Genomic DNA, 22,409 nt, shown 5'->3' with positions numbered 1-22,409 from the left:
TCCCTTTATATATTTTCTCCCCTTTTTAAACTGGCCCACCTCCACGTTACATACCACCCCGGAAGGGGCAGGTGAGTTGCTCTCAAGCCTCTAGCAACAGTGCACGGAGACCAACCATCAGAAGGTACACGAGGAGTCAGGCAATTCTCCGTCTAATTGGAGCTTTCCCCATGCAGAATGGCGGAGAACAGGACTTCTCCCATCAGAGAGACAGGAAGCACGGAGTGCGGGAAACAATCTGGGCCTCCGTGAATGAACAGAACTCTCCACAACCTCCAAGATTATAAGAGCAGCACACAGTAGCTCCAACAGCACAGAACTTAAGTACTGGAGGTCTAGGTTTTGACTCTGGCTTTAAACATCCTAACTGACAGCTCCACTACCTCTTGAGCATTTGATGGCGAAGTGTTCCAACTCTAGCAGACTTGCTATTGTGTGAGTAGTAAGAGAAATGGAGGAGAGGCCCATCTGCCGTTGTTGGAGGCATTTCGATCAATGCTGGGGGGGGGGGTGGAGGCACAAGAGTCAGGTCCAGGTCGAGGACGCCGCCTTTCATTAAAAAAGGGGACAAGTCCGACTGCGGCAACTACAGAGGAATCTCCGCGCTATCAGCCACTGGGAAAGTCGTCGCTAGAGTCCTCCTCAACTGTCTTCTTCCCGTGGCCGAGGAGCTCCTCCCGGAGTCACAGTGCGGATTTTGCCCCCTACAGGGCACAACGTTCATGATTTTTGCAGCGCGACAGCTACAGGAAAAATGCAGGGAACAGCGCCAGCCCTTGTACATGGCCTTCTTCGACCTTACAAAGGCCTTTGATACTGTCAACCGCGAGGGTCTATGGAGCGTTTCGGATGCCCCAAAAGTTCGTCACCATCCTCCGCCTGCTCCACGATGACATGCAGACCGTGATCCTTACCAGCGGATCCATCACAGGCCCAATCCACGTCCGGACCAGGGTCAAACAGGGCTGCGTCATCGCCCCAATCTCTTCTCAATTTTTCTTACCGCCATGCTCCACCTCACAGTCAACAAGCTCCCCGCTGGAGTGGAACTAAACTACAGAACCAGTGGGAACCTATTCAACCTGCGCCACCTCCAGACCAGGCCCAAGTCCGCCCCAACCTCTGTCGTCGAGCTACAGTACGCGGATGATGCCTGCGTCTGCGCACATACAGAGGCTGAACTCCAGGACATAGTCGATGTATTTACTGAGGCGTACGAAAGCACGGGCCTTACGCTAAACATCAGTAAGACAAAAGTCCTCCACCAGTCTGTCCTTACCACACAGCACTGCCCCCCGCAGTCATCAAGATCCAAAGCGCGGCCCTGGACACCGTGGACCACTTCCCATATCTCGGGAGCCTCCTATCAACAAGAGCAGGCAACAACGACAAGATCCAACACCGCCTCCAGTGCGCCAATGCAGCCTTCAGCCACCTGAGGAAAAGAGTGTTTCAAGACCTCAAAACTGCCACCAAGCTCATGGTCTACAAGGCTGTAGTAATACCTGCCCTCCTGTATGGCTCAGAGACATGGACCATGTACAGTAGACACCTCAAGTTGCTGGAGAAATATCACCAACGATGTCTCCGCAAGATCCTGCAAATCCCCTGGGAGGACAAACGTACCAACATCAGTGTCCTCGTCCAGGCTAACATCCCCAGCATTGAAGCACTGACCACACTCGATCAGCTCCGCTGGGCAGGCCATACAGTTCGCACGCCAGACACGAGATTCCCAAAGCAAGAGCTCTATGCAGAGCTCCTTCACGGCAAATGAGCCAAAGGTGGGCAGCGGAAACGTTACAAGGACACCCTCAAAGCCTTCCTGATAAAGTGCGACATCACCACTGACACCTGGGAGTCCCTAGCCAAAGACTACCCCAAGTGGAGGAAGTGCATCTGGGAGGGCACTGAGCACCTCGAGTCTAACGCCAAGAGCATGCAGACATCAAGCACAGGCAGTGGAAAGAGCGCGTGCCAAACAAATTCCACCCACCCCTTCCCTCAATGACTATCTGTCCCACCTGTGACAAAGTCTGTGGCTCTCATGTTGGACTGTTCAGCCACCAAAGAACTCACTTCAGGAGTGAAAGCAAGTCTTCCTCGATTCCAAGGGACTGCCTATGATGATGAGGAGTAAGAGAAATAAGAAAACAAACTATCTCCTGGCTGTCAGCTTGTAGAGAAAAGCACTAATGATGGCCATGGAAATGGTTTCAACCCAGATCCTACTGTCCTTGTAGCTGAAGGAGGTTGGTGTAAAAGCACAGTTAAGCCATTCTCCTTTGCAGGGTGCATTGCAAGGAAAGGTATTAGTCTGTTCATCAGAAAGCTGACAATTTGCACAAGATGAAAATTGCATTTACATTTCAAAAAGTAAGTGCATGCAACTGCAGCAAAATGCAATCCATCTATTTTTCTTGGTGAAAATAATTAAACAACCATGGTGACTGTAGCTGAAGCAAATCAGAAAGCAGATTTTATGAAGCAGACTAAGGTTAAGTTTGCTTTGCAGGCAATGCAATCAAGATACAAGACTGCAGCCAACAATATGCACCAACACCGCCATCTGCTGCCAGTTAGAGATCACTGCAACTATTACATTTGGAGAGAGAACAACAATATTCAAACTTTGGGGCAGAGAGTTTAAATCTAAATTTGATATTTGGCTTCACAAGTTTGCCAAAACTACCATTTAAACATTAAGGGCTAGAATTTTGCCAACTTTGCGACCGGGTTTTCGCCGCAGAGAAAACCCGGTCGGTGGGATCTTCGGGCACCTTTTATCGGCGGCGCTTCCGCGTACTACCGGGGAGAGGTGCGCCGACGTGCAATGCCGTGGATTGTGTTACCGTCGGACTTTCGGCACGCTCTGCCACACCCAGAATACTGACAGGTCAAACCTGCGGTGCAGCCCTGCCAGCAGCGGTAAGTATGAAGACCTGCAAAAAAGGTAAGTTAAAGATTTTATTTTTAAATTATTTTTCAGCGATTTAGTAGATAAGGGTTTTGTAAATGTTTCTTGTTATTCCCCCCCCCCTGCCCTCAGGCCTCTCTCGTAGTGCTACCGGCCTTGGACTAAAGTTGCTGAAACTCATGGTTTGCGGCGTGACTGCTCATGCATACCGAAGTAAAGGCCGAAATTTAGGCCTAAAAACGGGAGCGCAGTGAAAAGTGTAATTTTGGCGTAAACCTACCGTTTTCGCCAACAACCAATAGGTGTAGCCCATTTATCCCCTTAAGCCTATTCCGTCATTCAATTAGACCCTGGCTGATCTATACCTTAACTCCATTTACCCACCCTAGATTCACATTGCTTGATGCCCTTAGTTAACAAAACTCTCAGTCATGAACATTTCAATTGACCCAGCAACCATTACCACTTGGGGGAGACTGTTCCAGATTTCCACTATCCTTTCCCAATTTCACTCCTGAATGGCCTAGCTCTAACTTGAAGATTGTGCCCCCTTGTTCTGGATTGCCCCACCAGAGGAAATAGTTTTTCTGTATCTACTCTATGGAATCCTTTTGTTATTTTAAACACACTTTGATTAGATCACCCTTCAATCTTACATAAGAACATAAGAAATAGGAGCAGGAGTGGGCCAAACGGCCCCTCGAGCCTGCTCCGCCATTTAATACGATCATGGCTAATCCGATCATGGACTCAGATCCACTTCCCTGCCCGCTCCCCATAACCCCTTAGTCACTTATCGGTTAAAAAGCTGTCTATCTCTGTCTTAAATTTATTCAATGTCCCAGCTCTCTGAGGCAGCAAATTCCACAGATTTACAACCCCGAGAGAAGAAATTCCTCCTCATCTCAGTTTTAAATGGGTGGCCCCTTATTCTAAGATTATGCCCCCTAGTTTTAGTCTCCCCCATCAGTGGAAACATCCTCTCTGCATCCACCCTGTCAAGCCCCCTCATAATCTTATATATTTCAATAAGATCACCTCTCATTCTTCTGAATTCCAATGAGTAGAGGCCCAACCTCCTCAATCTTTCCTCATAAGTCAACCTCCTCATCTCCGGAATCAATTTAGTGAACCTTCTCTGAACTACCTCTAAAGCATGAATATCCTTTTCGTATATATGGAAACCAAAACTATACACGATATTCCGGGTGCGGCCTCACCAATACCCTGTATAGCTGTAGCAAGACGTCCCTGCTTTTATACTTCATCCCCTTTGCAATAAAGGCCAAGATTCCATTGGGCTTCCTGATCACTTGCTGGACCTGCATACTATCCTTTTGTGTTTCATGCACAAGTACCCCCAGGTCCTGCTGTACTGCGACACTTTGCAATCTTTCTCCATTTAAATAATAACTTGCTCTTTGATTTTTTACTGCTAAAGTGCATGACCTCACACTTTCCATCATTATACTCCATCTGCCAAATGTTTGCCCACTCACTTAGCCTGACTATGTCCTTTTGCATCTTCTTAACACAAGTGAATAATAGCCAAATGTATCCAAGTTGTCCTCACAATTTAGCTCATTAAGCCAGTATCATTCTGGTGGATTTGTGCTGCACCCTTCTCCAAGGCTTCCTGAGGTGAACTCAGTACTCTAAATAAGATGTGACCAAGGCTCTGTATAACTGAAGCATAACTCCCTCCCATTTATATTCGAGCCCCCGTGAGATAAAGGTCAAGATTCTTTTAGCCTTTTTGATTACTTTTTGTATCTACGCAATAGATTTTAGTGATTTGTATACCTGGGCACCCAAATCCCTTTGCTCCTCCACAGTTCCTAGTTTCTCAGCATTAAAAAAATATTCCGGTTTGTCTTTCTTGGATCCAAAGAGGATGACCTCACACTTCCCCACATTGAACTCCATTTGCCACTGTTTTTCCCACTGACTTAATCTGTCTATGTCCCTTTGTAACTTCCTGCTCCCACCATCACAACTTACTGTGCTTCCTAACATAGGGCCATCTGCAAATTTGGATAGACAATTCTCTATTCCTTCATTCAAGTCATTGATATATACGGTGAAAAGCTGAGACCCGGGGGAACACCACTTTTCCATTCTGCCAATAGTAGTACGTTCCCTTTATTCATACTGTCTCCTACTTCCAAACCAATTTCCGACCCATGTCGCAAGGTTACCTCCAATTCCGTACAATTCTCGTGCGAAACCTCATCAAACACCTTCTGTTAATCCATATAGATAACATCCACGCCCTCAACCACCATGTTAGTGACCTCAAAAGTTTCAATTAGATTAGTCAACCATGACCTACCCATCACAACTGCATGCACTCTCTCGGATCAGCTTACACTCTCCAATTGCTCTGTTCCTGATGACAGATTCCAGCAACTTCCCAACATCTGACGATGGACTCTGTAGTTACCTGGTTTCTTTCATTTCCCCCCCCCCCACCCCCTTCGTAAATAATGGAGTGACAGTTGCAATTTTTCAATCCAATAGCACAAATCCTGAATCAAGACAGCTTTTGAAAATTATGACCAACGCATCTGCAATTTCCTGCACCTAATTCTTTAATATCTTGGGATGGAAACCCTTGGATCCCAAAGATTTGTCAGTCTTGAGTCTTAAGATGGTATCAGTTTTTAAACCTATAAATACATCAGCAAATCTCCCACGGCAAGTTGGAGATATTCTATTCTATAATGGTAGGGATGGTAGAAAAAAAATGTGTTGGGGAAACTGAGACAGGAAGTTTTATATTTTAAATAATGTCAGGCAATGTAGTCACTCTCTCACCCATCCCCGATGTCTTTGTTACTCGCTTTGCCGCTTCTGCTTCTTTTTCTTCCCTTTACTCTCCTTTTTCCTCAATTCCGTCATATGCTGCTTCTCTGTGGGGTGTCGTGGGATGGGTAAATGAGGCAACAGCTGGAGGCTGCATTTTATAGGTGGGGGTAATGAGGAAAATGTGCTCCCCCCCCACCCCCAGGAGCTTCATTCCCATCCTCTCTCCAATCACTTGTGCACCCCCCGACCCCAATGCTCCCCATCACACCACCTACCCCTTCACCTTCTCACTACCCCTTCCCTATGCCTATCACTACCCCTTACCCCTTCCCCTTTACACTACCCACTTATCCCCTGCATCTTTCGAATGCCCTTGCTCCATTGTGATTTACCTCATCCTCACCCTCTTCTCCCCTGCGCTCCGCCCCCCCCCCCCCCAAATACGTGTGCCAAGTGGCGAGAGGCCCCTTCACACTCAAGCATCTTCCACCCTCCCCTCCCCTACCTATTTCCCTTAAAGATGCGGTGTTTGCTTTCAAAATTTCAATTTGTTAAAAAGGGAAGTCAAATTACAATGAGGAAATCAAATGCTTGTCTGCCTTTTTCTCTATTTGTATATTTATCTGCCTGTCTGTCTCTCTGTCAGGAATTAGAGTCTTTATCACAGCTGTAAACCATTTTCTAATTATCAAAACACAGGCAAGATAATCAGTTGGCTTCAAACTTCAACAGACTTTATTTAAAGAGGCTACCATTAAAGATTCTGGGGCCAAAATTCGGTAACCGAGGCGAGGTAGGACTTCCTGTGCCAGGTGTGGAAGCCCCGCCCCGTCAACGAAATTGGGGTTACCGCCCTCGAGAGGACGTGGAGCGCAATGTCGCGCGCCCCACTTCCTCTCTGGGCGGGACTGGGGCGCTAAGCGCGGGACTTTGCCAGCCCTAAGCAGAGAGCCGGGGGCGCTGACGGGAGGTGCGAACGACACTAATTTCCCCTCCTCTTTCTCTCTCTCCCTCTCTCCCTCTGACCAATCCATCCAAGTCTCCCCCCTCAGTTTAATACACTTTAAAATAAAAATGATCGAACACAAAATAAAAGCTAGAACTGGTGTATGATCAGAACACTCATTTTTCTCTCTCTCTCTCTCATACAGGCTCTTGTTTTTCATAAACAAAATACTAAATATATATTTTGTCTCAGTAAAGCTTTTGAATATATCCCTCCTTTTTTTCCCAAAATTATTTGAAGAGAAGCGACTGGGCAGCAAGTGCTGAAGCTAAGGAAAATTATTCCCTCAGTAGAGCTGATTGAATAGTACTGATGTATTCTGGGAAGTTAGGTACACTGCACACACTCAGACTGCACAATCCAAATTCCGTTTAGAGCCACAGTTCTGGGCAAAACTATCAAGCCGAGCCCCAGGCTTTTGGGAGAAGCTGAGGCCTTCAAGTACAAATGTTAATGAAGGCATTTAATTTTGTTTTGGACATTAGAATTTCAATGACTAAGAGAGAAAAAGGCAGATAAAGAACATTCCAGAAAGCATTTTGAGCAATTGTGCGAATGTGATGGTCAGATTGCACAATCGCCGGGTGACATGCTCCCACTATGAAACAGCAGCCATTGTGCGTCACACAGCTTAATACCTTTAACATTGAAAATATATATCACAGCGCTATGCACGAGGTAGTTGTGAGTTTTCAATGAAACACGCACCCCATGCTGAATATCATATTTTAAAAATTATATATACATACATAGAAAATATTCTCATAGCCTCAATTCTATTATTATGTTATCTACAGCATTAATAATAAACCGTTGCAGTGCAGCAGCAGAGTATGGTAAGGCACCAAACATACTATATCGCTAAGGTGGTGGGGGTAGATACAAGGGAGGCGGGGGAGTAGGTTCAAAGGGGGGGGGGGTGGGAAAGAGAAAAACATCCACATGCCACCACTTCTCTGAATACCCAAACTCAGCTGTGCTGATACAGTGAGACAGTAAGCACAGGGCATTTGCTCCCCTTGGAGGGAGACTGAAGGAAATATTCATTTCCATGTAGCTTTTGTGCACCTTTTTGTATTGTCTTGCACCAATGTTCCCTCCTGCCTCTCCTGAATGTGTGGACTCCTTGCTAGGGTGCATTTCCATTGTCCTGGTTGCCCTCTGGTATCCTGTCCAAGTGACCGTTTTTCATGTGTGAGCCTCGACAATGACATTTCATCAGGCAAGCTTCATACCGTACGTTGAACTGGTCTTCAGCTGATGACGACACACACTGATGCCTCCAGCATGGGTTGTTGGACAAACCTTTGCAGACTTCCTCCTTTCCAGTCCAGGGGGTCTGAGGCAATTGTACGACTCCTACCGATGTACTAGCTGAGAGCAGCTAACTCAGTACTGACTAAGGATTGGACTGGAAACCTCCATGGCCTATGTAGCTCAGGCATTCACAGGATAAACATACTGAGCCTATATGCACTGCACTGGTACAGCCCTAGAGCAGGTCACCCAATGTCACCTTAGCCGCATCAAGAAAAAAAGTGTGGGAGCAGGGCCAGATAGGAGTTTACAGAGGAAAAACAATGCCAAATCAGCTCAGTACAATTTGATGCGACAACTGATAAGTCCAGTTCTTTAGCCAAGAAAAGGCAGTCTATTCATTAAATGAAATTGGCAAACAGAAACCACTGTCTGAAAAGCTGTACCTTGAGCAACTGGCTCTTGTTGAAGTTGTTGAAGTCATACCTCTGCTGGCACTCGGGCCTCAGCATCAGGTTTAACAGTGCAATCCACACCTGCCCGTCCAGGTTGGTCATTTTCAGACGGTCCTCAGGGGGCACTGTGCACCATTTGCTGTCAGAGTACTTCTGTAATTCACCTATTGGGATGTAAACAGACCCAAAGATGTGTGAGCAGACACAGAAAATACCTCACCCAGCATTTGCAAGTCTGTCAGTTTTATAAGCCAACATTCTGCGAATATCCATCAGTAAATACTACTTCAGAAATGTAATGATCACAACTCTTCTTAAATCATTTTATCCTGGGGATGAACTAAAAGAATTGCAAGACTGGTTAAAAAAAAACTGCTGTCACAGATCACTGTGCACAGATAGCACAGCAGAATCACTTATAATGAACCAGATTTATCACAGCTTAATTACCAGGTCAGTGGAATACAGATCATTCTCCTTATAATGGCATATCTTTGGTAATAGATAAAACCCAAGCACTGGCTTTCTGCTTAGCTCTGAAGGAGTCAGTTTGGGTCAAAGTAGTAAATTGAAACCCTTATCTCCAGTCATAAAACTGTTAGGCCCCTATTTTCGCCATGATTGTGTGCTGTTTTTTGGCGTCCAAATGTTTTTTGGCGTGAAATACTCACTTTCCAACTTTTGCCAACATTTGGACTCCAGCGCCGACCATGTGTGCCAGTTTAAACATTTTTTGCACTGACCTAAGTCAAAGTGGGATCCGGCGACGTTTTTGTAGACTTAATCGATTTTGGCCATCCACAATGTTTATCAGCGCAGCGCACAACGCCTAAATGCCCCAAAATAAAAACTTAAGGAATCAGCGCGGCACACAAGAGGCCAGGAGCGAGGCAATAGAATACACAATAAAATACCATTTTTTCCCCACAGAGAACTTATTTTGGAGCAAGGGAGATGATTTCCGGGCCGAAAGGACTGCTCCCCACCGGTTGGACCCGCTGCAATCCCGGGCGGAATGCCCCCGCCCCCGCGAGTTGAAGTTCTCGGGAGCGAGAGGGCTATTTGGCCCGGGATTGCAGCGGGTCCAGCCAGAGGAGGGGGAAGTGGTGGCAGCGTATTCAGCCGGGGGGGGCGTGGTGGCAGCGGGTCCAGCCCAGCAGCCCAGAATGGGGGGGGGCACGGTGGCAGCATTTCCAGCCGGTGGGGGGGGGGGGTGGCAGCGGGTCCAGCCCAGCAGCCCAGAATGGGGGGGGGGCGGGCACGGTGGCAACAGGTCCAGCCCGGGGGGAGGGGGGAGAAAGAGGTCCTTTGTGGCCCTTTCGGCAGCGGTGGGGTCGCAGTTCTTTTGGGGGAGTGGGCTTCAGCGTCTCTGGTTGCCCTGGCAACTTCAGTTTTTCACGCATGCCCAGAGTGGTTTTAGCGCAGATTTGAAGCTCCGCCCCCAGACTAACTTCGGAGAGCGTTGCACCAAATTCAAATATTTCTTTGGCAAAAGTCACGATTTTTTTTCTGCCGCAAACGTACACAAACAAATCGTACGTTAATATGCGCGGGCACCAAAAATCCAGCAAGTGGAAAATAGGGGTCTTAATGTTTCACTGATCTAACTACCACTTTAAAAGCATTCATTCCAGTTCAGTCACAGGACCACAGCTATTTCTGTGAAGTGTGAAGTACATGATTTTGTGGTTTAGTCTGGGACTCACTCATTAAATCAACATTAATGTCATCATCATCATAGGTGGTCCCTCGAAACAAGGTGATTTGCTTCCACGCCAAAAAAAGGACAAGTTCACAGGTGTTTTAATGAAGGACCCGAACTACATCCTGAAGGGTGGAAGATGCCTGTGCGTGCATTTTTTTTTTTTAACGTGGGGTGGCCGTTGCACACCAGCGACTTGACAGAGCGAGGTCTTGGTCCAGTGGCAAGGATTACCCAAGACAACTGGAGACCAGCTCTGCTGTACGGACCTATTGTGTACACGTATCACAGTGCGGGCTGGTCCATGCTGCCCCTGGGCCCCTGTACTCGTGCCTCCCCTGGGCCCCAATCACGTCCTGATGGTTCAATAGATAAAAGCAAGACAGATATTTGTGCTGTATTAAAATAATGGAATCAATTATCTGTATAGCATTAACATAATCAACTTGGTTTCAGAAGGGGACGATCGACCCTAAACCTTTTAAACTCCAGGGAATAGAAGCCAAGGTTATGCAACCCGTCCTCGTAATTTAACATTTAAGGGCTCTATTCACTTGAAGGATCACTTCTACACTTTTGAATTCCAACCCCCTTGATATAAAGACCAACATTCCATCAGCCTTTTTGATTACTTTTTGTACATGAGCACTAGTTTTTATTGATATACACCTAAATCCCTTTACTCCACCACAGCTCCTAGTCTCTCACCATGAAGAAAATATTCCCATTTGTCTTTCTCTTATCGATGACCTCAGACCTCCCCACACTGAACTTCATCTACCACAGTTTTGATCACTCACTTAATCTGCATGTCCCTTTGTAACTGCCTGTTCCAATCTACACAATTTACTGTGCCTCCTAACTTAGTGTCATCTGCAAACTCTCTATTCCTTCATCTATGTCATTAATATATATATCTGTATGACAAGATTTAAACTTGTAAATGGGATGTTTTTCTTCACACAGAAATGAATTTCTAGATGGAACAGTGGAGGCAAAAAACTTGGGATAATTTAAGAACCAACTGAAAGAACCATGCTGTTCTCGAGTGACACCTACTGGAAATGATGTGTGTGTGGGGAACATGAGGCAAAGACATATTTGCGCTGAGCTGTGATCCCTCCTCCCTCATGGAACTGTGCCTCAGCAAGAACCAGAAGAGAATGAAATGAAAAAATGTGTGAAAAACCACATGAAGAAATCTCCTTGCATCAACTTCTCATGGATACTGAATATGCTTTTTCATTAACACTCCATCGTCTGTTTTCTGATTATATTTACATTTTGCCCAAAGATTACCAGAGTCACTGACGCCCAGCACTTTATTGCCTATTGATATTGATGAAATGTTGGGCATCTCATTGTAACTTCACTATTTTTGCAAATTTGTAACTTAAAAAAAGTAAATCTGAAGTTAGCCACTTATTTCTAAAAGTAAATTAAACTTGAATGAATTCAGTTCCTTGGGTCTACTTACTTGGCTGCAGTTAATGAGAGCCCCTCGGAGGAATCATGAATGCACATTTGTGTTGTCTACAGCTCCCTCTAATTGAACAATCTGGTGACTGGTTGGCACTAAATTATCTTTCTCCACAAGTTGCTCAAAATCCTTTGAACATTTTTCATCTGAAAATTTTTCATTTGCCATTCCCCCCCACAGTACCTCAAGTTTCGGATGTCCAAGATTATTTTTCTATGTTTCTATTGGCTTAAACAAAAATAAAATTACAAATTTACATTTTTTGCAATAACTTGATTAAATGTATCCACTAAGTTGCCATGTCGTTTCATACCTTCATTAAAGTTTTTACATAAAGGCCTCAGTCGCTCCCAAAAGTTGGAGCTTGGACTTGACATTTGTCCAGAGCGGTGATACTGATCTGAATTTGGATTATACAGTCTGAGCGTGTGCAGTGTATCTAATTTACAAAAATGTATCAGTATCGTTCAGTCAGTTGTCCTGGTAGAATATTTTTCTTTAGATTCTAAGGGGGTGAAATTAGCTTGCTATGCACCTCCTGGTAGCGTCTGTGGGGTGGCATCACTGGCTCCCGTGAAATTGCGCAGGCGTTAGTTGAGGCACAAAACCGGTAACACCCCGGCCCACTGCACCTCTGGTGATGACATCAAAGCACTTTTGGAGTGTAGTCACTGTTGCAATGTGGGAAACACGGCAGCCAATTTGTTCACAGCAATGTGATAATGACCAGATAATCTGTTTTATGCTGATTGAGGGATAAATATTGGCCTGGGGATAACTCCTCTGCTCTTCTTCACAATAATGCCATGGGATCTTTTACGTCCACCTGAGAGAGCAGACAGGATCTCGGTTTAGCATCTCATCCGAAAGACGGCACCTCCAACAGTGCAGCACAACCTCAGTAATGGAGTGCCAGACTAAATTTATGTGCTCAAGTTCCTGGAGTGGGACTTGAACCCACAACCTTCTGACTCAGAGGTGAGTGTGCTACCCACTGAGCCACAGCTGACACGGGTAAGCCGAATTTAGGTTACGGGGCTGGTACTTCCGCGCCAGGCGCAGGAAGTCCTGCCGCACGAAGGTTATCGCCCCAAAACAAGGTGATACGCAATTTTACCCCCTAAGCGTTCTTGATTGTTTTTCAAATTTCAAAAGCTTTCATCAGGTTTATATTCAGTACTTTTTATATAAAGAGGTGGTGTGAGAGTCTGCATGCAAGAACAAAAGTGAAAAAAAAAAGTACTGTTATAGCATTTGTTTTGTATTCTATAAACTGAAGTAGATTAAGCTGAGCGAGCAAGTATCTTTTCCTATATTAATGAGTTCTTTTTTTAAAATGACACAAATTAGTTGAATTTTGAAGCACAGAAGTACTAATTACCCCCAATTATCATTTGAGTTATGTTAACAGTTAGAAAATATTAATGCTATATTTAATGACACCCATGAGAAACAAAGAGGGAAGTCAGTGAGACCAAAAGAAAGAAAAGGGAGTCTTTCCTCATCTTGCGGAATCATTGAATGTTGACAGCACAGAAGCACTTCAGCTTGTCCCACCCCCCCGCACTTTCCCTGTAGCTCTGAAAATTTTTTCCTTCAGGTACTTACCAATTTCCTTTTGAAAGCCGTGATTGAGTCTGTCTCCACCACCCTTTCAGGAGTGCATTCCAGATCCTAATCACTCGCTAAGTAAAAAAGTTTTTCCTCATGTCGCCTTTGGTTCTTTTGCCAATCACCTTGAATCTGTGTCCTCTGGTTCTCGACCCTTCCGCCAATGGGAACAGTTTCTCTCTACCTATTCTATCTAGACCCCTCATGATTTCGAATACCTCTATCAAATCTCCTCTCAACCATCTCTGCTCTAAGGTGATCAACCCCAGCTTCTCTAGTCTATCCACGTAACTGAAATCCTTCATCCCTGGAATTATTCTCGTAAATCTTTTCTGCACCCTCTCCAAGGCCTTCACATCCTTCCTAAAGTGCAGTGCCCAGAATTAGACACAACACTCCAGTTGAGGCCAAACCAGTGTTTTATAAAAGATTCATCATATCTTCATTTGAGTTTTTAAATTAAAGAATAAAGTTTAATTTTGAAAGCTTCACTCATTTATAGCAATCAGAATTTTGATATTTTCTTACAGCTGTAAGAACTAAAAAGTAAGCCTGCAAGTGAGTACAAGAAGAAAGTATGAAAAAAGTGCGAGCACGAGAACAGAAGCTAGTAAAGGGGCGAGTAAGAGCAAAAAAGGTGACACACACAAAAACCCATTATAAAACACCATATTCAAGGTTTTCAGAGATCTTTCAGAAAGTAACAAACCGGCACTGCCAGTGCTGGAACCCCGCCCCCCAAGTACAATGCTGTTAACCCCTTGCCCTTCCCCTCCCTTCACTGTTGACACACATCAGGACCAGTCTTCAGCTAAAACAAAGAGTCTCCAGAATCACTAGTACTTAAGATTGTCAAATGATAAGAAAATACACAGCGAACCACTGGCACATCTTCAATAGTCATAATAACCCAATTTTGTGGCAGCTGATGCCAGCAACACGTACCATTGGAATTATATCGGCTCCAGGGGCAGTGTTCCACCAGGTGAACCAGCACACAGGGGACGTTGTGTGTGTTCAGCAGCCGTATCTCGACACCCAGTGGCAAGCTGCAGGTAAAGAGAAACAGCGTAGTAAAGAGAAACAAGACAACAAAGGTAGCAGGCAGGTATCTCTATTGAAAACGTGCCTATCTTGGGTAAATATGCTCAGAATTTGGCTGGGTTATTCAAATAAAAACAAAACAAAGAACTTGCATTTATGTAAAGGAAGACATCAATATAGCATCTTTCACAACCTCAGGACGTCCCAAAGCTCTTTACAGCCAATGAGGTACTCTGATGTATAGTTACTGTTGCAATGTAGAAATATTGGCAATCAATTTGCACACAGCTAGGTCCCACAAACAATAGGCGGTCCCTCAAAGCGAGGATTGACTTGCTTCCACGCCAAAATGGGATGAGTTCACAGGTGTTTCAATGAAAGACCTAATATTCCAGATCCCGAACTACATCTTCAAGGGCGGAAGATGCCTGTGCGTGGACTTTTTTTTAAACCTGTGGTTGCATACCAGCCACCACACAGGCTTGACAGAGGTAAGTCTTGGTCCAGTAGCTAGGATTACCCAAGATGACTGGAGATCAGCTCTGCTGCACGGACCTAGTGCGCACACATATCGCAGTGTGGGATGGCCTGTGCTACCCCTGGTCCTCGCCTCTTCTGCACCCCAAACTCACGCCTCTCCTGGGCCCCGGTCACTTCCATCTACAAACTCTTGCCGCTCCTTCGCCCCTCCAGCTGTGCCTGCCCGCACTGCAATCAGCGACCTGACTTTGCAGCCGTTGCCCTTCTGCAGCAGCACGCGCTGCTCTCTGCAGTGGTATGCCGCCGCACGCTACTCCCTCTAATGGCCCCGGCCTGCTGATGGTCTTGCAGGCCGGGACGGCGCCGATTTCTGGGCTGGGCAGCCACATGCTGCTCCTCCCAATGGTCCCGGCCTGTTGATGGTTTTGCAGGCCGCACCGCACCGATTTCCAACATTACAACAGCAATGAGTTAAATGACAAGACAATCTGTTTTAGTTATATAGCATCTTTCACGTCTGCAGGACGTCCCAAAGTAATTCACAGGCAATTAAGTAGTTTTGAAGTGTTGTAATGCAGGCATACTCAGCATCCAATTTGTAAGCAACAAAGTCTTAGACAGCAATGAGATAAATGATCAGATATCCGCAGTATTGTGCTTTTGGATCAGATAATCTGTTTTATTTGTGTCGGTTGAGGGATTAATGTTGGCCAGGACATCTGAATAACTCCCTGTTCCTCTTCGAATAGTGCTATGGAATCTTTTACATCCACCGGAGGGCAGATAGACTCTTGGTTTAATGTCTCCCTCTAACAGTGCAGCACATACAGACCTGGAATTCCACCCAACACAATGCTATCAGCACAATGCCCCTCCCCTTCCTGTACTGCTGAGAAAGACCAGGACCTGCCTTAGGCATGGTTAGTGTCCTGGCCAAACCTTATCCCTCAACCAACACCTAAAACAGATGATCAGGTAATTTATTTCACTGCTGTTTGTGGGGCCTTGCTATGCGCAAATTCTCTGCCATATTTCCTACATTACATCAGAGACGACACTTCAAAAGTAATTGGTTGTAAAGCGCTTCGAGATGTTCTGAGGACGTGAAAGATGCTGTACAAATGCAAGAGGGTGGATCATAGATCACAACCAATGTCATCTCAAATGACACCAAACTTGTTGTTAAATCGACCTCCCGGTGACAGTAGCAAACCAAGCAAATCGACTGGACTTCTCCAGGTCCAAAGAAACCTACATGTAGGTCCAGTCATCCAGATACGCCGACTTAACATCGGAGGCATCCCTCATTCAAAATGCGAATACTCGAAAGGTTACTCAAGAAACACAGCGCGATGTCTTGGTTTGAAGAAACACACATCGAATACATCCACCAGTTCGACACAAGAGAACATATCACAGGTTTTGACCTAATCGCTGCAATAACCACCCCAAATATGGCCTGACGTGCTATATCAAACAAAGCACTGAACTCGGGCAATTCAGGAGTTTTCACTACAGCAATATGCGTAGGACAGCTAACAATCTCCAATGTCTACAAACCACCGCTCATGCAGTGGCCTGACCCACCGCTTCCTCCTAGTCAACATCCATCCATTCATTCATCTCAGAGTCTTTAATAGCCACCACACAATGTGGGGCTATGCAGGCGCCAACTAGAATGGAAAAACAATTGTACAGTGGGCTTCACGAGAGAATAAATTCTGATTTTTTGACGCAAAAGATCAAGGTATGGTTCATTCGTCAAGGTAGCAGAGAAAATATAACTCAGACCTATGTCTACTCACTAAGGACGCTAAAAGAAACCCAATCATCGCCAGTCAACACGTAACAGGGTTGGCCGCGAGAAGGCTGCCATCATCCACCCTCTTGCATCATTATCAACGTTGGCATTGAAATTCCTGTCATTACATAAACACCGGAACCATGATGTAAATTCAAAAACACACTGGGAAACCTTCCAGAGGTCAGTTGACACCAACATCAGGTGGATTCCACCAACCACCAATGCCGTCAACAGATTTATAGGAATTATTAAAGCTGCCGCAAAATGCAGTATACTTCGGTGGTTTAGAAAGACACATATTGTGTACAGTTTTGGTCTCCTAACTTGAGGAAGGACATTCTTGCTACTGAGGGAGTGCAGCGAAGGTTCACCAGACTGATTCCCGGGATGGCGGGACTGACATATCAAGAAAGACTGGATCAACTGGACTTGTATTCACTGGAGTTCAGAAGAATGAGAGGGGATCTCATAGAAACGTTTAAAATTCTGACGGGTTTAGAGAGGTGAGATGCAGGAAGAATGTTCCCAATGTTGGGGAAGTCCAGAACCAGGGGTCACAGTCTAAGGTTAAGGGGTAAGCCATTTAGGACTGAGATGAGGAGAAACTTCTTCACCCAGAGAGTGGTGAACCTGTGGAATTCTCTACCGCAGAAAGTTGTTGAGGTCAATTCACTAAATATATTCAAAAAGGAGTTAGATGTAGTCCTTACTACTAGGGGGATCAAGGAGTATGGCGAGAAAGCAGGAATGAGGTACTGAAGTTGCATGTTCAGCCATGAACTCATTGAATGGCAGTGCAGGCTCGAAGGGCCGAATGGCCTACTCTTGCATCTATTTTCTATGTTTCTATATTCCTTGTTGGACGGAAGAAAGTGAGGCTCTCTACCAGACGTACGCTGAGCAAGAACCCAGCCACCGCAATGCTGGAGAAGTGAAAGGTGGAGGAGCCTTGCCGAGAAGACTAATTTCACTCACTCCAGCAGGAAAGCATGGATCCTGCTCCGTCAACTTGGCAGGGCAAACCCCGCCTAGAAACACAGAATGACCATCAGAGCGACGCCATCACATCCCACTTGATACAAACATGGTGCAGACTCGACGGGCCAAAATGGCCTCCTTCCATGCTGTAAATTTCTATGATTCTATGAAACATCAAAGGCTCCGGTGAACAAAGAATTTTGACGCCAGGTGAAGCGGCAGCTTTCGACAAACTTGCTGGCAGCACCAAGATCGTCCACTATGTCTGATCTACTCACCTTGGACGAACTAAACACAGCCCCATCGACAACCAAACCTGGAAAAGCTGCTGGTCCAGATGGTGTTTACCCAGAATTCTTAAAAGCGAAGAGATGGTTGACCTCCTTTCTCTCTGGGAGGTACTGGCAACTGGTAAAATTCCACCTATTTGGAGGGAGACTAAAATAATTGCCCACCAGAAGGAGGAGAACAATGCTTGTGAAGCCTCCAACTACCACCCAATCTCCTTACTTTGTACTTGTTATAAAGTGCTGGAGAGGCTACTCCACAGACTAGTCCCCCATCATCAAGCCAACCATTCCTAAGGAGCAAGTGGGCTTCCAGAGCGGCCATAACTGCTGCAACCAATTGGTAGCTTTAACACCACACATCGAAGCAGGCTTCCAGCGCCAGCTCAAGACCGCCGTAGAACTCGTGGACCTGTCAGCGACCTATGACACAGTATGGAAGTATGGATTGCTTTTCAAGCTCTCCACCATTTTACCCTGCAGAAAAACAATCCATCTTCTCAACTCCATGTTTAGCAACTGACGCTTCCATGCTCTGGCACCCAGAAGAGTAGATATAGGACACTGAATAACGGACTCCCACAGGGTTCTGTCCTGGCACCCATATTATTCAACGTTTCGCCAGTGACCTGCCCGAAGCAGAGTCTCGCAAGTTCGTATGCGCTGATGACATTGTCTTGGCCATGCAAACCACGAATCTGTCAATCACCGAGGAGACCTTGACCAGGGATTTATAGAGGATGGAGGCCTATTTCCGCTGATGGCAACTTTGGATAAACCTGCAAAAGACCGTCACCTCGACATTCTATCTCAACATCCATCAAGCAAACCAAGCTTTGAAAGTCTCCTTTTGTAGCGTAGAGATAAACCATGCCGAAAAACCCTCCTATTTGGGATCGCATCCTGTCATATAGACAACATCTCCAGAACCTTGGGAAGAAACTAAAGAGTAGGGTCAACTTGATCAAGAAACTCGGCAGATCCACATGGGGAGCAGACACTCAAACCCTCCGTATGTCAGCATTCACCCTGGTGTACTCTACAGCGGAGTAGTACGGTGAATAGCATGGCTATCAAGTCTCCATGTCAAATTCATTGATGACCAGCTGAATTCTACTATGAGAATTATCCCAGCATGCTTTTATTGACACCAACATCTTGGCTATCCACGCTTGTAAACATCGCACCATCACACCTATGCCGTGAATATGCAGTCTCCAGAGAATACAACCTCTACACCAGTGAAGACATGCCAATCCAAACAGACTTGAACAACCTACCACCAACATAAGAACATAAGAAATAGGAGCAGGAGTAGGCCATACGGCCCCTCGAGCCTGCTCTGCCATTTAATACGATCATGGCTAATCCGATCATGGACTCAGGTCCACTTCCCTGCCCACTCCCCATAACCCCTTAATCCCTTATCGGTTAAGAAACTGTCTATCTCTGTCTTAAATTTATTCAATGTCCCAGCTTCCACAGCTCTCTGAGGAAGCGAATTCCACAGATTTACAACCCTCAGAGAAGAAATTCCTCAACTCAGTTTTAAATGGGTGGCCCCTTATTCTAAGATTATGCTCCCTAGTTCTGGTCTCTCCTATCTGTGGAAACATCCTCCCTACATCCACTTTGTCAAGGCCTCTCAATCTTATATGTTTCGATAAGATCACCTCTCATTCTTTTGAATTCCAATGAGTAAAGGCCCAATTTCCTCAACCTTTCCTCATAAGTCAACCCAGTCATCTCCGGAATCAACCTAGTGAACCTTCTCTGAACCGCCTCCAAAGCAAGTATATTTATTCGTAAATATGGAAACCAAAACAGTACGCAGTATTCCAGGTGTGGCTTCACCAATACCCTGTATAACTGTAGCAAGACTTCCCTGCTTCTATACTCTATTCCCTTTGCAATAAAGGCCAACATTCCATTGGTCTTCCTGATCATTTGCTGTACCTGCATACTAACCTTTTGTGTTTCATGCACAAGTACCCCCAGGTCCCGCTGTACTGCGGCACTTTGCAATTTTTCTCCATTTAAATAATAACTTGCTCTTTGATTTTTTTCTGCCAAAGTGCATGACCTCACACTTTCCAACATTATACTCCTCTGCCAAATTTTTGCCCATTCGCTTAGCCTGCCTGTCCGTCCTTTTGCAGAATTTGTGTGTCCTCCTCGCACATTGCTTTTCCTGCCATCTTTGTATTGTCAGCAAACCGAATGTTACACTCGGTACTTTCTTCCAAGTCGTTAATATAGATTGTAAATAGTTGGGGTCCCAGCACTGATCCCTGCGGCACCCCACTAGTTACTGATTGCCAACCTAAGAATGAACCAGTTATCCCGACTCTCTGTTTTCTGTTAGTTAGCCAATCCTCTATCCATGCTAATATATTACCCCCAACCCGTGAACTTTTATCTTGTGCAGTAACCTGTCTCAAATCTAGAAGGCCATTTTGGACCGTCGCCGAAGTCCTTCAGCAATCTTTCCTCAGCCTTGATGACTGATGGTGAAATGCTTGGAAAAACTGACATACAGAATAGATTCCTTACAGAGGAGCCCACAGTACAACCTGAAGGATCAAACCTTCCCCGCAAACAGTGAACAACCATCAACCGCCTCAGAACCGGTCATGGTAGATACTGCCACCTTCTCCATAGATAGAAGTTTAAAGCATCCCCATCATGCGACTGTGGAGTACATCATTGAGCACTGCTTTCAGAGGGAATTTGCAGGCAGCCTACAAGATATCCATGCTGTTGCACCGGAAGCTTTGGCCTGGATATGTGATTTAGATATTGACATTTGAGGGAGGGAGGGAGGGAGGGAGGGGAGGGGAGAAAGGAAGGAAGAAAGGCTTGCATTTATATAGCGCCTTTCACGATCACCGGACATCGCAAAGCGCTTTAAAGCCAATGAAGTACTTTTGGAGTGTAGTCACTGTTATAATGTGGGAAACGCGGCAGCCAATTTGTGCACAAGCAAGCTCTCATGAAAGAAGAAGAAATACAAGTTCTTTCTTTTTATTTAAGCTAGCCAAATCATCAGGAAAAAACTAGCACACCACTGGTTAGTCTTGGATGGTCATAATATCTCAGTTTTGTGGCAGCAAACATCTGGACTATCTACATGTAGAACTGTATCGACTACAGGGACAGTGTTCCATCAGGTGAAGTATAAACAAGTACCAACACCAATTCAGACTGCACAGACACAGTCACATTTCAGCACTTGATTATTTTTCCATCACAGAAAAGACATTGGGTTCAATTTTCCCGGTGATTTGAGCCATTTATTTTTGGAGCAGGCTGCTTTTTTTGGCCTAAGTTAAAAAAAACACAATTTCCCCAATCAATTTGCACCAGCGTAACTCAGTTAGTTATGATTCTTTTATGTTAGTTTTTTTTTTCAGCCAAAGGGGGCATAATCTGCCACCCGCGCCAATTCTGGCCATTTAGGAAAGTTTGGCCAGCTGAGAGTTACTCCAGATGGCCAGTGTGTGTGGCCTCTTCAGAAAAACCTTCTGGAGAGTTAAAGAAATTGGCGCAGATAAGTGCTGCAGATGCCCGGAGACAGACAGACAGAGAGACAGAGAGAGACAGAGAGAGAGAGAGAGAGAGACAGAGAGAGAGACAGAGACAGAGAGAGAGACAGAGAGAGAGACAGAGAGAGAGAGAGAGAGAGAGAGAGAGAGACACCGGGTCGGCATTTTTTAGGATGTTGGGCAGGGGAGCGGACCAGCAGGTAAGTTGCTGCATTATATTTTAATGTGTTCTTAAGTTGATGCAATGTATTTTAATGTGTTGCAAGCTGGCTGTATGTTTCACTTTGCAGCCTCAGCTCGCATTGTGTCTCTAGTTACCATGGCAGCCCGACCTTTTTGGCGCAGATCAAGGCTCCACCCCCAAAACGAAAGGACAGGTTAGGCCACGCCAAAATGAAGAACTCCAACGGGGAAACTTGGAACTTTTTTTTTGCCGTGCTTAGGCCCCCCCAAAAAAGGGCGTAACTCTTCAAGTACGCCAAAAAAAAAGCTTTGGGGAAAATTGAGCCCATTAGAATTTGTCTTTGATTCAAAATGACATGTCAACTACCCAATAGGAAAATTATGCTATAATTGCAAATACTTTAATTATTGCGGAAAGAGAATATATGTGCACAACAACAATATATACCGCCTTTAACATACATAGTAAATCTCCCAAGGTGCTTCACAGGAGCGTTATCAAACAAAATTTAACACCGAGACACATAAGAAGATATTAGGATAGGTTAGTTTTGAGGAGCTTCTTAAAGGAGGAGAGATAGAGACGTTTAGTGAGGGAATTCCAATGCTTTGCGCCAAGGCAGCTGAAGACACGACCACCAATGGTGTAGCGATGAAAATCGAGGATACGCAATAGACCAGACTTGGTGGAGCACAGAGATCTCAGAGGGTAATTGTTGTGTATACACACAAAGTGCAACAGAAGCAAAGCGTTAATCAGAAAAAGTCTGCCATATTCTCACGAGATTCTGCACACAGCAAGCAGGCTACCCAGCTCCTAACAGGAATAGAATCTAATGATCTTGTGGACCA

At 45.4% G+C, this 22,409-nt stretch overlaps 1 protein-coding gene and 1 long non-coding RNA gene across 6 annotated transcripts in view; one reads left to right on the top strand and one right to left on the bottom strand.

Moving 5' to 3' along the window:
* Positions 1-11,646, top strand: part of LOC139277370 (uncharacterized) — a 130,647-nt gene extending 119,001 nt beyond the window's left edge. The window contains exon 3 of the long non-coding RNA XR_011596074.1: positions 11,112-11,646. This is a non-coding gene — a long non-coding RNA (uncharacterized lncRNA). The remainder of the gene's footprint in view (positions 1-11,111) is intronic.
* Positions 1-22,409, bottom strand: part of zmynd10 (zinc finger, MYND-type containing 10) — a 296,351-nt gene that overhangs the window by 13,092 nt on the left and 260,850 nt on the right. For all 5 annotated transcript variants that reach the window (XM_070895743.1, XM_070895741.1, XM_070895742.1 and 2 more), the window contains exons 7-8: positions 14,182-14,285; positions 8,435-8,607 (exon numbers count right to left, since the gene is read on the bottom strand). In XM_070895743.1, the coding sequence (XP_070751844.1) occupies positions 8,435-8,607; positions 14,182-14,285 (277 nt within the window). The remainder of the gene's footprint in view (positions 1-8,434; positions 8,608-14,181; positions 14,286-22,409) is intronic.

This window comes from Pristiophorus japonicus, chromosome 12, assembly GCF_044704955.1.
Source record: "Pristiophorus japonicus isolate sPriJap1 chromosome 12, sPriJap1.hap1, whole genome shotgun sequence".
NCBI lineage: Eukaryota > Metazoa > Chordata > Chondrichthyes > Pristiophoridae > Pristiophorus > Pristiophorus japonicus.
Note: the sequence above shows the minus strand (reverse complement) of the source record. Positions and strands in the feature narration are given on the sequence as shown.